Source organism: Fulmarus glacialis, unplaced genomic scaffold, assembly GCF_000690835.1.
Source record: "Fulmarus glacialis isolate BGI_N327 unplaced genomic scaffold, ASM69083v1 scaffold3968, whole genome shotgun sequence".
In the NCBI taxonomy this organism is placed as follows: Eukaryota; Metazoa; Chordata; class Aves; order Procellariiformes; family Procellariidae; genus Fulmarus; species Fulmarus glacialis.
In genome coordinates, this window is record NW_009229954.1 from 19,275 (window position 1) to 33,495 (window position 14,221).

The following is a 14,221-nucleotide window of genomic DNA, read 5'->3' on the forward strand; positions in this document are numbered from 1 at the left end:
CATTCTTACTTAAACATTTCAGTGACTAGCAGCATCCCATTTTCTTGGCTGGTCACAATGAAACCAAAACTAATTACAGAACTATTTGTTGAAATCATCATAATCATATATATTCAGTACCAGATCTGCCCTCCACAGTACAACGCAGTCTCTCCAATATCCCTCTCTTGTCCAAGTGGTACAATACTGATTTCGACTTTAACTGCTCCGTGATACTGCATTGTTACATGATTTTGTTATAAAGATGGACGTTGCCACATTAGCATTAAGGTTGAGTTTAAGTTGTTTAAGTTCTGACCTCTTTATTTGGCAAGCTGAAGAGGAACTCTCGATCAAAGCGTCCGGGTCTTCGTAGAGCAGGATCTATAGAATCCAGTCTGTTGGTGGCTCCGATTACCACAATCTCTCCTCTGCTGTCTAAGCCATCCATAAGTGCCAGAAGTGTTGATACAATAGAGCTAACAGAAAAATACAATTTTCATTCACCGGTTTAGTAAATTTTGTTACGTTCTACATGACCTTCTCCAATGATCACTCAAAAAGGACAAGCTTTTATTGATGAGATGCTGATTAGTGAAAGACTCGTTTTAAGACATAAAAAAATACATAAGGTAACACAGGCCTTATGCTGATATTAAGCTTAGTGAATTGTTTTCAATTATTGTTTAAAAATCATCTGAAATTTAGTAGCATTGAATTACGAGTTTTCAGGACAAATGAATGTGTCACATAAAGTTAAATACGTTATGGTCTTTTCACAAAGGTCAAGCAGCTTCTATGTACATACAAAAAATGTACTACCTATGAATTTGGTCTTGTTTACTGGACCGCACAGGAGCAAGGCCATCTATCTCATCAAAGAAAATAATTGAAGGTCGCATCTGGTAGGCCTAGAATGAAAATGCAGGAATATTGACATAAGTCAAACAGCACTATTTTAAATAGAAAATGCATGAAAAATGTTGTGGTTGGAAAGTCACTGGAACTAGATTTTTCAGACTAGCATCAGGGATCTCTACTAATTGAGCTAATGGTGTAAGTGGCATGAGTAACAGAAGGCAGCAGCCTATGTCAACCCACTGAGACTGGGTGACAGGAAACAAATCATACCAGTAGTTTTTACAGCTATTTGGCAACCACCAAGAGCAGAGCTGGGACTTAATTCAATTACAGGTCCTGGAAGCAAGCTTCCGTTATGAATTTAAATGACCATGCTTTCAGCCTGCATCTGTTTTGCTCTGTCTAAAGCCACCATCTCTTGCCTCTTGCAACCTTTTTTGCGGCTGTTTGTTTTTTTTTTTTTGGGGAAAGGAGGGGTTGCTTTGTGAGGTTTTCTCATTTGTTTTATTAGTCTTTCCCAATACATCTCAGCTAAAAAACCCAATGAAAAAGGAAACACTGACAAACCCACTTCAGTGGAAGGAACTGACAGAACATGAAAAGGAGTGAGTTGTTCTTAAAAATATTGACCACAGAAAATTACAGTTCGGACAGAACACACAGCACATTTCAACCTTACCTGATCAAATAATAAACGAAGCTGTCGTTCAGATTCCCCTACCCACTTACTCAGGCAGTCGGCACCTTTTCTCATAAAAAAGGCTATTCTCCTGTCACCTTGGCTACATTCATTAGCAAGTGCACGAGCAACCAGTGTCTTTCCAGTCCCCGGTGGACCATAGAATAGACAGCCTCTGCAATTAAAAAAAAAAAAATTCACATAAGAAAAAAACATCATGGAAAAGTATTGGTTACAACCCCCATCCCTAAGACACACAACTCTTATCTTCTAACCAAAACACTTCATGTGTAAGATAGCGGTAACAGCTGAAGTGTGAAAAAAGTCAAAACAGATGGAAGTTTTGTGTTCCTACACAATTCAACAAGGCAGTAAACAAAATGAATAAAGAGGACAATGCAGATGTACAAAACCTTGAGAAAAGATCATAGTGTCCCAGGACACTCCTGAAACTCCTGACAAACTAACAGGGGTGGTTACAGCACAATGGAGCCAAACAAGAACACACTTCAGCACAGAATCTGAGACTGGGCTAACTTTTGAGTCACCGGTTCATTCTTCAATGATACAATGCATAGTCATTCTTGTTTTCACAAAAGGCAAGATTTGATAGTAAAGCATTTCACTCTCCCTTGAAAAGCGTTAAGTTACTGGATTTGGTTTCCCAGACCATCCATTGCTGATGATAAACGAGGAGGAAGTCTAAAGCTGGGAGGGTATTCTGCATTTCCAGATAAATATAGCCATCAACTAGAAAAGCCAATACACTGCTGTTTTAAAAATAATTTCAATGAATAAAGAAGCAAAACACTGAAAGATTTTCTTTTCATTATTTGTAATACTTTTAAAGTTACTGAAAGCAAAGAATTTGAAGTCATATTTCAATATACCATGATTGAGTTTTGCTGACCAAGAATATATAAAGCTAACAATTAAATCTCTAATAATTTCATTTCATAATACAGAACTAATTTAGCTGTGTGGAAAGATTCTTATTTTAGCCCAAGCACAACAAACACTGCAAGGATCTATTTGTAAGTCCTATCAGTTGTAAAACTGATACTTGAGCACTTGGAAAAAAAGAGTCGGTGGGAGAGACAACTGGACTCCCAAGGAACAAATTACAGTTGACTACCAGTAGATAATTCCTTCCTGCTTATAAACTAATCAAGTTGACTTGTACATAGGACTGAAAACAAAATCACCCCAAACGCACCTTTTAAAGGCAAGACACTTTAAGGTATATTCTCACCACACAGTAAATCTTTGAACTTACATAAAAATGGATAGAATCCAGCATATAAGAAATTACTTTTTACTACTGCTAAAAAACCCCATCAACACTGCTAAAAATTTTGAAGCATGGAAACATATTGATACCTCAGTTGAACATTCTCCTGAAAGTGGGTGAATTAGAATTTATAGTTTTAAACAATGTCTGTTACCTTGGAGGTTGAATTTTGAATCTCTCAAAGACTTCTGGGTAAAGCAATGGAAAAACGACCATCTCTTTTAAAGCTGAAATGTGGTCAGAAAGACCACCCACACCATCGAATCGTACCTAAAGATAAATTCAACAGAACACATTTTACATGTTAAAGAAAGCTGCAACCTTGATAAGGTTCCATCAGAAATTATATGTCAGCACAAAGGAAATATTCTGGGCAATTTTCAAATCGCTTGAGAGGAAACTGTAAACCAAGGCAGTTGTCGACAGCACGTTATTGAAAGCTTTCATAAACACTGGAAACATCTCACTGACACAATGAATTAAAAATACTTACTGAGCAATCTATTTGCATTGGATCAACGTCAGCCAGACTTGCTCCAATTTTCATTCGATCCTTGTGAATTCCCTTTAACTCATCTTGCCGAAAGTTTAGTGGAAGACACCTGATTTGAATTAAGGAGAAAGAGAAAAGTGCTTTCTAACTTAAGATGCAGCTAGAAGATTTTTGCTTTTATAATGATGGCAAGTGAATGCAGGAGACCTTATAAATGAGCATAAACTTCCCAAATAGTTAAATATTTGTTCAAATTGTTTTACATTTAATGTCCATGAGTATATAAAGGAAAATGGTTGCTCCAGACATTAAACTGAGTTAATTATTTTAACAACTCTTCGCACTTATGAATATCCATACCAGTCAACACAGCACATATATGAATGCAAGCTTAGAACAAGTTACTCCGTACGTGGAGACTGTGAACTGACCTTGATTTGTATGATGGAAGAACCCCCCAAAACACACTGACATCTTTCAAAGATTTTTTGCTTCTACATTCAAAAGTTACAGCCCACGGGGATACTTATTTCAGTGTAGATTAACATTATAAAGGCTGCCCACCACTGCTTGTCCTTCCCAAGGACTTTGGGATGTGTGTGCCAGAAGACACATGTGTCTGAAAAACATCTGGCTGAAAACTTATTTGTTATTGTTACTAAAATAGTTTTTCTAGAGCATTTGCTAAGTAACAAAACTTCTGCCATTTCCTCTATTTATAACATTTTCTGTTACGGTGGTTTTCTTTCTGAATAAACTACTGTAAAGCACAGGAGCAGTAGAATTTTACATTAAAAAAATTACATAGAAGTGTTCCTCCCCCTATTCCCATCTAGAAATCAAATGCTTATCAAAAACAAATTCTAAAAATCCAATTTTAGAGAGTCCAGTTACAGTTGTCAGTATCAACAGATATGATTAAATATTGCCCCAATTTAGAAACTTTACAAGATCAAGAGGATAGCACTTCACGGTTAGGCAGATGCAAACTCCTCCCAAGTAGATTCCTCCCTCCCCTATTCTCCAATTACATTAACCTTCTTAAATCTCTGTTACGGCTGTGCTTCCTGTGCCTCTCAAAATGCTCTTCATCATCAGATGAGGATGATGAGGAAGAGGAAGTGGAATCACTGTTGTGGACTGCGTGTCTCCGTCTGCAAACATTTAAACAAACAAGTAAAAAAACTAAAGTACACACTAAGTAATATCAAAATTTAAGTGAATTCTATCTCAGAATTTACTTTGAAATCTATTAAGTTTCCAGATCATTGTACTCCTTATGAATGTGGTTTCAAAGTACATTACATGATTTTCCTTGTGACAGCAAATTTATTTTTTCTTAGGAAGGTAAAATGTTTAACTATTTTGCAAAGAAATTTCATAAACAAATTACTCATTTTGTCCAATCTCTGTCTCTCTCTCTCTCTCACACACACACAAATCGAGTTTCACTTAGCATTATGTATCCACTCTGTGAAACATAAACCTTTTTAACTTATTTAAATATTCGGCTTCAAAACCCCTTCCTTCCATAATTGCCTGCTTTCAAGGATGCTAAACAAAGTGCTCATATCTAGCAAGAGATGGCATTTTCCATGCTCTTAACAGCTTACAGGATCCAAAACTCCTTTGTCATTACTACTGCGATTTATAATTTATAATTTACTTTAGCATTTTTCTTGTTTAAGGATAGTTTCATACAGAAACATTAACTGATTCCAAAGAGAAACCAGAATCAGTATTTGAGTGATTAAAAAAAAAATCCACTAAAACTTCCATACAGGCTCTCTCTCTAATCAAATTTTCTTTAGTTTTAAGAAAATAATTTGTATCCTTCAAGATTAAATAGTCTAAGATTTTCAGAGGGAGATTCTGGCTTCAATTCCAGAACAAAAGAATTTCAGTTACACAATCTCAGCTACGACCTCCATAATCACCTTATCAGTGACCACAAATACTGCATTTAAAAAAAATCTAATGGCTACTAAAAAGTATAGTCTCCGCCCAGCAATATTTGGTTTTTTTATACCCTCAGACTACTGCAGCAATAATCATACCATTAATCTGTAATTACCAGCAATCCAAAAAATAATTGAAAGCATTATTCAGTAATGTGACTGATAGCACTATTGATAAATAAGAACTATCACTAACCATACACCAACCTGTTAGTTCTTTTGCAGCAAGAGCCTTGTGACTGAGCACTTCTAAATGAGTACCTCTGTCTGACAGGTGAAGACCGGCCCGAGAAATATATCTTACGTTGTCTTGGTTCTGTTGAAAGCAAAGAATTCAGAACAATGTTATAAACAAGTTTAAGAGAAAGCAGGACAGTAAAAGAGGCAGAAAATGTGATGTGTTTCACCCATCTCTAATTTCAGGGGAAGTTTCAAGTGATTTGGTGTTTTTTTGTTTTTGTTTTTGTTTTTTTTTTTTAAATCAGTACACAGTACAAGTGAAAAAACACACACACCTGCTTTTTAAGGAGAACTGAAAACCACAAGAGTAGGATTATCAAGTCTGTTTAATTACCATTCTTTCAAGGATACATAGGTCATTTTTTCACTGAAAAACAACAATAAGTATGCCAAATGGCAAAGAAATATAATGTGCACAGGATACATGCATTTAATAAAATTTACTTGCAGAACAAAGGTAAGAAATATAAATAGAAGTTGAGTGTGTGTATATATTTTCATTAAAAAAAAATCTCACTTATATGCAAGAAATCAGCTCTTAAGAGAAACTGTGCATATAACCTACTTTCCAATGGAGCTTGATAGCGCTCAACAGTTTTCCTCTGTCGAAAGTCATAACGTTTTCGAGTATCTTCACCATCATCATCTTCTTTCTCTTCACTTTCTTCTGATGAAACTAGTGTACATCGACATAACATTAAACTATTTAAGGACTGTTGCAAATTATATTAAATTCAAAATGCACTACACAAATGCCTATAGGTTTTACTATTACCTTCATGTTAATGACACAATAGATCTGAAAACCTGCAAAACCTTAAGACCAATTTATGCAAGACACATTCCAGAAATTACAAAACACAGAGAAGCATACATACAGATATTGTTCTGTCCTTGCTGAGATTGTTAGGTGACTTCTCATCAGTCTTAGTAACAACAATTCTGTCATCTTGCTTAGCTAAGATGCAGCTCCTATGAAAACCACTATTTCAGAAAGTCATTTCTTGTAATTTTGAGAAAGTGTTTCAAGGAAATGTTTTTAATACTCTATAGTGGTAAGACTAAGCATGGTAATCTAGCTCAACGTCCTAGCTCTGCCACAGATTACATGAGCAATAATGGGCAAGTCACAGGTTTGAACTTCCCCAATCAGAAAATAATGTCAAATGCATACAGTTTATGCCACTAGCTTCTGTAAAGTAACTTGAAGATTTTAATGAAATTTGGTAAGAATGCAAAAACCATAAAGTATAATTGTGTAGCAGGTTCTTAACAATACCCTCTCACATTAATAACTGGACACCAGGTGAGGAATGTACATGTTCTGTTCACCTACCTGCTCACTAAAATTAAGTAAATTTTATTCCTTGGAAAACACTACCCTTTTTCTTCTTCCCCCCAAAAGGTCGCACTGCTTTCTGAATGCAAGGTAAGTTACACAAGACATATAGACAGCACATGGAAAACTAAAAAATGATTTTGGCATCACTACCATCCCCAGTCCTTGGTACTACAACACTCCCGTCACAAAGGCATGAATTTCTCTGCTTTTCTGCTACTCTAGTCCTTCCTCTTGTTCCACTCAGCTTCTTTACACCAACACTGACACACTTTCCCCACTCCTTCCTGGCATGTTTTTCATTATGAAAGTATATTTTAGTTTTTTCCTAATTTAAAATTCCAGAGTTTTCACTTTGATCACAAATGTATTGCCCCATACTCTTATTTCCCATTCAACATACTATTTATTTTCTACGAGTCTCTGCCACCCAACACCCTGAGATCCACACACTTGAACCAAGCCATATAGTTCCTCCCTCTAGACTGCCAATGCCTGTATTAAAGCTGCTCTTATTAAGGCCTTGAGCTGGTATTCTCCTAACTAGATCTCCAAATGATGAGTTAGCTGTCCTTCTCCCTTACCAGTCAAATGGCCTTGGCACAGTCGATCATGTTTATTTTTGTTAATGCCTTGCCCTACCTTGGTTTCTTTAGGTCAGCCTCTCGCTGGACTCCTCCTGTGGCTCCAAGTGTTCTCTTGCTGCTCTACAAGGAGGTCTGATCACCGAGGTGCACAGCCAGGAGCCACAGGCTAGGTCTGAACTAATAACAGGCCTAAAAACAGGCCATGGACTCTTCTCTGGCCTGTTCATGATTAGCAACAAGATCACCCCAGTGCTCATTAACACCTGGACATCTAGCTTGAACCTTTTTGTAGGTCTCCAGTACCAGTGGTCAAGTCTTCCACAGTCTGTGTAACATGTACAAGATACTGTCCTCACTGGGTATTGCATAAATCATCTCTCATTTGAGTTCTGATGGTCTGATGGTCAGACAGGTGATCAGGCACAGGGCACAGTCAGATAAGCGTACTGACCAGCAAACTATTTACACGTGACTGGTCCTTTTTATCCCCTTGCCCCTCTATTTTCCCACTTCTGTTCCTCCCAAAATCAGCTAAACCCCTCCCTTGTCCCGCCTTTGGTTCCTGCCCTAAAGGTCCCATAATAAGTCCTGTGTGAACTGCTTTTCCCCTGCATCCCACAATGTCCCACCCCTCGGCAGTAACCCCTTAGTCCAAAAGGTGATTTGGAGAGCTGCTCCCCATGATTCTCCAGATGGGTTTCACGCCTGGACACTGGGGCTGATAGCTCTGCTGGGACAGCCCTGGGAGGGGCCCAGACAAGGCGGCTTGATTTGGGTCCCTGCCTGCCATTGTGCACCCCTGTGCTCCTCTGGGCTTGGGCAGATAGGACTCTGATGGGCTGATGGCCCCAGGATGAGCCTGGGAGTAGCCCGGCAGGGTATTATTTGGGCTCCCCCTCCTGCCACTGTCTCTCTGAGCTCCGTTGTGGAGAGGAGGTCTAGCACAAAATCTACCACTGATCGGCTCAACTATCGCCGCATCCTCTTCTGTCCTGTAAGTACAGTCTTGCCCCATTCTGTTCCATCCAGAAAGCGCCTACAAGGATCGTTGGACTGACTGCCTTAATCACAACTACCATTCTCCTTAAAACCTTAAAGTTTTTCCCCCTCACTTCAAAGATAAAGTTAATACAGCCTTTTATGATTTAACCTTATTCCTCATGTTATTTCCCACTGAGTAAAGGGATGACAGCTCCTAATTACAGGCCTGGACAGCAGCTTCCACTGACTACCTGCTAAACACAAAAATGAACTCCACTATCTTCTCCCCTACTGATCTCCACGCTCGGGAGGAGCTTTCCAGACACATCTGGCAGCTTCCCTTACTTCCTGAAAACTCTTGCTGTGCTGCTCAAAACCGTGAAAACTGTCATGCTCCTGCTGTAGCAAGATCACTCTTTCTCATTTCTGAGTAATACAATCCATTTCTTTGTATTCCCACCTGTCCACAGCCATCTGTTGCCTTTTATCTTGTAAGCATTTGAAAAGGCACCGATTTTTTTTTTTTTCTCTGAATACCTGTACTGAGCTCACGACAGTACAGCCCTAGAGTCCGTGACTATGGCTTGTAATGTCAATAGCAACACAGATTTTTTTTAATAGATGAAAAATACCCAGTAATTCAGCTCGTCTCAATTGTTTAAGATAAAGCTTTTGCCTTTGTCTAGAGCATAGTAAAGAAAATTTAAAACAGAACTAATCTACAATGCCACCTTGATTATCAGCTATTTCTTTGTCAGCTCTTTGGATTTCTTTCTTTCCTCGGGAGTGCATATCAAGGTTTTCCTAATTAAAAGAAACAAGAAAGATCAGTCACAAATATGCAGAAAACCTGACATGGGTATATTTGGTGTCCATATAGCAACATTATCAGGGCACTCCCTATACACAAAAGATTAAATTAAGGTACAGGAGAAGAGAATAGGAACATCACTCTGGCACACATGATTAGTAACAAGAATTTCTGCTTTAAAATAGGTTTTAGTATGTGTGATAGTTAAATACCTATCCAGATCCAAACCCAAGTGTATCAATTAATCACAGGTTAATAATCCAAAAGTGTGGCAAAACCCAGTAAAAGCAATTCCGAGCAGACAAAAAAAAAATTCATATGGGCATTTGAGAGATGATATACAAAGTACTATGGACAGTTCCAGTTTCATTTAAAAAAAAAAAAAAAAAAAAGGAATTCAGATCTAAACAAAAAACTATGAAAGCAGGCTATGAAGATGTTTAAAAAAATGAAGTGCCTGTCATTCAAAAAGACAATAGAAGAACTTAATTTAATAGAGAAAAACTAAGATGGAGGAAATATGATTGCTGTATATAATTTTAACATAAGTTCCTCTAGGGACAGAGCACTACTTAAGCTCACAGGCAAGGCTGGCACAAGAACAAACACAGATAAAGCAGACATCAATGAATTCAGTGTTTAGTAAGATTTGAAATGAAAACCCAAGCCCTGAAACAGCTGTTTGTAAACAGTGTCCATTCAAAAATCGTAAAGCAATTCAGAAAGTGTAGTATAAGGCATGTATTTCAACATATCACTGCTATTTCCTGTCTTCTGAAGAAGATATTTCCTCCACCCTTAGAGCATATCTGTAGCATGACCATAACAGTAAGATGTGAAATTATAATTAGAGAGCAAAAACAGATGTTATTTTAGACTACACTATTCTTTGGAAGAAGTTATTTCAGCTAAATTAAAATTACAACTAAATAATTTCCCTGTGTGAAATACACTACTTATACAAAAATAGTAAAATAAATTAGTATCTACTTCTTCTGCATCGTGGAACACTCCAAGGTCTTCCATCATTCGCCGTCTACGCATCTTCTCCATATCATCCATTTTTTGCAAGACTGCTTCTGCAGTACTAAGATAAAAAGTTGCCATGTAAGAGCAAAGACAGGCAACTACAAAAAAACTCATTTAAAACAGTACACATGATCAGTATGACATTTTAATATAGTAGGCACAAAGCAAGAGTCACTGACACAGGCAAGTTTTTAAACACTACTTAAAAATTAGGTCAAATGTTTACTTTTTTATAGAGAAATATAAGAACAAGCATTTGAGGATTTGCAAACATACACTGTATTCAGGTTTATTTTCCCCTCTCGCTGAACACAGTAAAAAAACCCCTGTTTTAGTAGGAAAAAAAGAATTCTGAAGATCATAGTAAGATAACAGAAAGAAATTATGGCAGTTTTTAATAGCACTTCAGTTGCCCTGCATGATAGCATTAAGTCACTTTTAGTTCACAGCCTTCCTCAGACAACAGGTTGCTTATTCTTCCCTTAACTGTAATTTAAGTTTCGTGTTGGTTTTCCATGACTACATACACTGGAAAAAACATCCCACTGCTGTTGCATTTCACAAACCTTTCAGAAAACAATGTCAGTTTGGGCTTCACAAAGAGAATTAAGCCACAGACAGACAGGCAGAAACACTAGGACTACTTCACTTTGGCTGTATCCAACTTTCCTCAGTATCTTAACTCAACTGAGCGTTATATAAGCGTGGAAGAAAAGTTGATTAAAAATGAAGGTGCTTCTAATGCTAAGAAAATTGATTTAGAGGGCAAGTTAAATCTACCGAAAGTCACAATATAAAGTGATCATTTTGGTTCACAAGACAACACGTAAACCCACCCAGCCCATACATAAATGATGCTCTAGTATGAATATCTCTCCGCAACGGGCAATCCCAAAACGAAGACATTGGTGGCCAATTTAAACATTGTCTGCGCCCAAATTCCTTACACGTGAAGCACCTTCCAAATACATCCTCCTGCACACACTCTCAGACCTGGAAGTCTTAAACAGCCACAAGCACCTATTTCCAAAAAAACTCAGGTTAAACATGTTGGCTGCGAAGTACAAAGGCCCACACCTTACATAAATCAATATACTAATAATTACAGGACATACCGGTGCAGGCAGAGGAAGAGGAGGAGACCCTACCTGATCAACCGCAAGGGAATGTTAGCAGAGGTTGCTAACATCCTGCAAGTTGCAAGCTGTGCGACCCTGGTGGGACTCTACTATGGAGGGCACCTGCAGCCCAGCAGTTATCACAAGGACGTATCGTATATGTAGGTACATGCAGGGAAGTCTCAGCCTAACCACTGAATACATTTAGCTCTTGCTGCCAGGAATAATACCTTTTTCTGTTGTCAAAAGAAGGAGAAAGTCCCTAGCCAATATTACACCATAGCACAAAGGCTTGCTAATAAGGCTCATTTTAGTAGCTTTGCAAGATGATAAAAAAAACCCCACTTACTTTGTTATAAGTTTGTCAAACAAAACAGATTGATTTGTAGTGCTGTAACGACTTTGTCGAAGTCTGCAGCTTTGGCGGACCTCCAAATCCCCATTTTCTTCATGGACTTTTTCTGCAGCTTTTGCATTAGCTCTGGTCTTCAGTGTTCTAGTCACTAAAATGCATTAATATATAAAATATTTTGAGACAGAAAATACGTTATTCCCTTTATTTCACCATTGCTCTAGTAAAATGTAAAAAAATCTGCAGTGGATTGATTCTTTCTTTAAATACTGAATTAGAAGTTATTGTCGTGACCACAGCATTCAACTTAAATTACTTATGTTTAAACTACCTACTTAAAAGCATGACTTGTGTAGCAGCTTTTTAATTAGACTGGAAAGGCAATCTGATGAAAACAAACAAGCAACTTTTGTTCATGCAGGAGGCAAGTTTATTGCAGTTACTTCTTTATGGAAAAGTGAAAATGACAAATACCTCTCTCTAAGGTGTTTTTACTCCATTCATGTAAAATTGTATCTAATAGTTTTTAAAAAAAAATTTTATGTGGGATGTCTCTTCTTAAGATGCATGTTTTTAGTACACTGTTTAAGCATGCATCATTTTCATTTTCTGCACCATGACACAAAAGCTCTAGAAGATAAGAAATGTCTCAAGATAAACTCCCAAATACCAAAGAAGTCAAATGCTTGCCTGCTTTAAAAAACAGATCTGCCCAGTATTTACCACACAGCATCCTTTGCCACGGGTTCGTTACTTGCGCTATCATTAAAACAGTTAAGAGAGGTCAGTGAGAAAGTAGTGCACAATTGGAACTTGAATTACTACACACAAAGTGCATTTCAGGCCCCTTCCCCGTTCAGCTTGTGGCTGGCAGGACACTGCCTGGAAATAACGGATTTTCCCAGCTGCCAGCAAGCGGCCTCACAGCACCAAGCCTGCTTGTGTACTCGGCATGGCAATTCGGTTCCAAGGTAAATCGCTGAACTTCAGTGACGCCTTCCCCACATCAGTGGGTTTGTGCATCTCATGTCTGAATTACTTTTGAACTCACATATATTATAATACTGCAATATTCCCTCCTATTTGCAAGAACGATTTTCAATTAGTGTCCTGCAGGCTCCAGAAAATCCACATCACAAAGAAACCCGAGCTAAGGAACAGATTCTCTAGTGCCTAAGAGCAGGCTGGAATTCATGCTGCATTATCCCCAAGCCTGAAAGGAATTAGGATCATAGAATCATAGAATCATTAAGGTTGGAAAAGACCTCTAAGATCGAGTCCAACTGTCAACCCAACACTACCACGCCCACTAAACCATGTCCCTAAGCGCCACATCTACACGTCTTAATTAATAGCGTATCCTCCTATTTGCACCTACCTCTTTTCATAAAACTCATAGGAGATTCACTATCTTTGAGATATCTATTCTCATAACTTCAGCTGATTTTGGTTGACGAGTTCAGAAGTTTTTGGGGCTAAGTTAAATAGACGGAGTGACCAAATGCAATCCTTCTCGGAAACCAGGCTAAAAAGGAATCCTAGGGATTTACCACTACTTACCTTCTTTATATTCTTCTTTTTTTTGGTCTGATTTTGGCTTTGCCAACTGCCTACATTAAGAAAGAGGACAGAGGAGAGAAGGGAGAAAAGAATTACTGTATTAGAATTATTGCATAGAAGTATTGTATCGTATTGTATTGTTCCCCATCAAGACTAGGGAACCTGACCAAGTTTATAACCCAGTGTTCCACATCATGCAAAGAAAAGCCTGTGGACCACATGGAGCATTCAGATCCCAAGTCTGCTGTATACTATATGCAGACAGTTCTATAAGGACATAAATTTCCTAACCTGCCAATCTTGAAGTCTCAATAGTGCAAATAACATCTCAGTAACCAAAGAGGAGGAGAGATCTCAAAGGAGTTGGGAAAAGATGCCTGGTTTTTGCACAAGCAGAAGACTTTTACTAAGAAGAGCGATTCTAGTTCTAAGATACTGGCACTGACATTAACATAATTGTACTCCCCCGCAGATTTTTAGCTGTAGATTTATTATGGCGTGACTCATTGTGCATGCTTTCACTTTTCCTTTTAATTCTATGAATTGAACAGAGATTGGTCATCTAGAAATACAATACCTCGTGAAATGTCTTCGATTGACATTTTCACTTAATATTTCCATGCTTTTGTCAAAGCTAGAGTCTGAACAGGGCGGCATGTTTTTTCTCATTGATCTTAAACAGTGTCCATTGAAGCATTCAATTTTGCCAGGGGAAAATTCCTAGGGAAAATATTTATCTGAACCATGTATGTTGAGCTAAGAAGGAAAGTCTCCCTCATTTAGGCAAGTTTATTTTGTTACTCTCCCGACCTGACAGTGGTGCAACTAACAGCAGGTAAGCCTTGAACCACTTCTGCACCAAGAAGCAGATCTCAGAAAAAAACCCCAGCTTCCAAAGCTAAAGCTCCCCTCCACCACGCTTTTCTTGTGGACAACTTGAGCT

General features: G+C 38.0%; 1 protein-coding gene across 1 annotated transcript in view; it reads right to left on the reverse strand.

The window, feature by feature from the left end:
- The window catches only part of ATAD2 (ATPase family, AAA domain containing 2), a 31,241-nt gene extending 17,252 nt beyond the window's left edge, over positions 1 to 13,989 (reverse strand). Inside the window, exons 1-13 of the mRNA XM_009584021.1 lie at positions 13,856 to 13,989; positions 13,279 to 13,328; positions 11,716 to 11,869; positions 10,210 to 10,306; positions 9,128 to 9,212; positions 6,067 to 6,180; positions 5,469 to 5,577; positions 4,341 to 4,457; positions 3,304 to 3,412; positions 2,965 to 3,080; positions 1,520 to 1,694; positions 802 to 890; positions 299 to 458 (exon numbers count right to left, since the gene is read on the reverse strand). Of these exons, the coding sequence (XP_009582316.1) occupies positions 299 to 458; positions 802 to 890; positions 1,520 to 1,694; positions 2,965 to 3,080; positions 3,304 to 3,412; positions 4,341 to 4,457; positions 5,469 to 5,577; positions 6,067 to 6,180; positions 9,128 to 9,212; positions 10,210 to 10,306; positions 11,716 to 11,869; positions 13,279 to 13,328; positions 13,856 to 13,947 (1,467 nt within the window). The 5' untranslated portion in view covers positions 13,948 to 13,989. The remainder of the gene's footprint in view (positions 1 to 298; positions 459 to 801; positions 891 to 1,519; positions 1,695 to 2,964; positions 3,081 to 3,303; positions 3,413 to 4,340; positions 4,458 to 5,468; positions 5,578 to 6,066; positions 6,181 to 9,127; positions 9,213 to 10,209; positions 10,307 to 11,715; positions 11,870 to 13,278; positions 13,329 to 13,855) is intronic.
- Between the last annotated feature and the right edge of the window lie 232 nt (positions 13,990 to 14,221).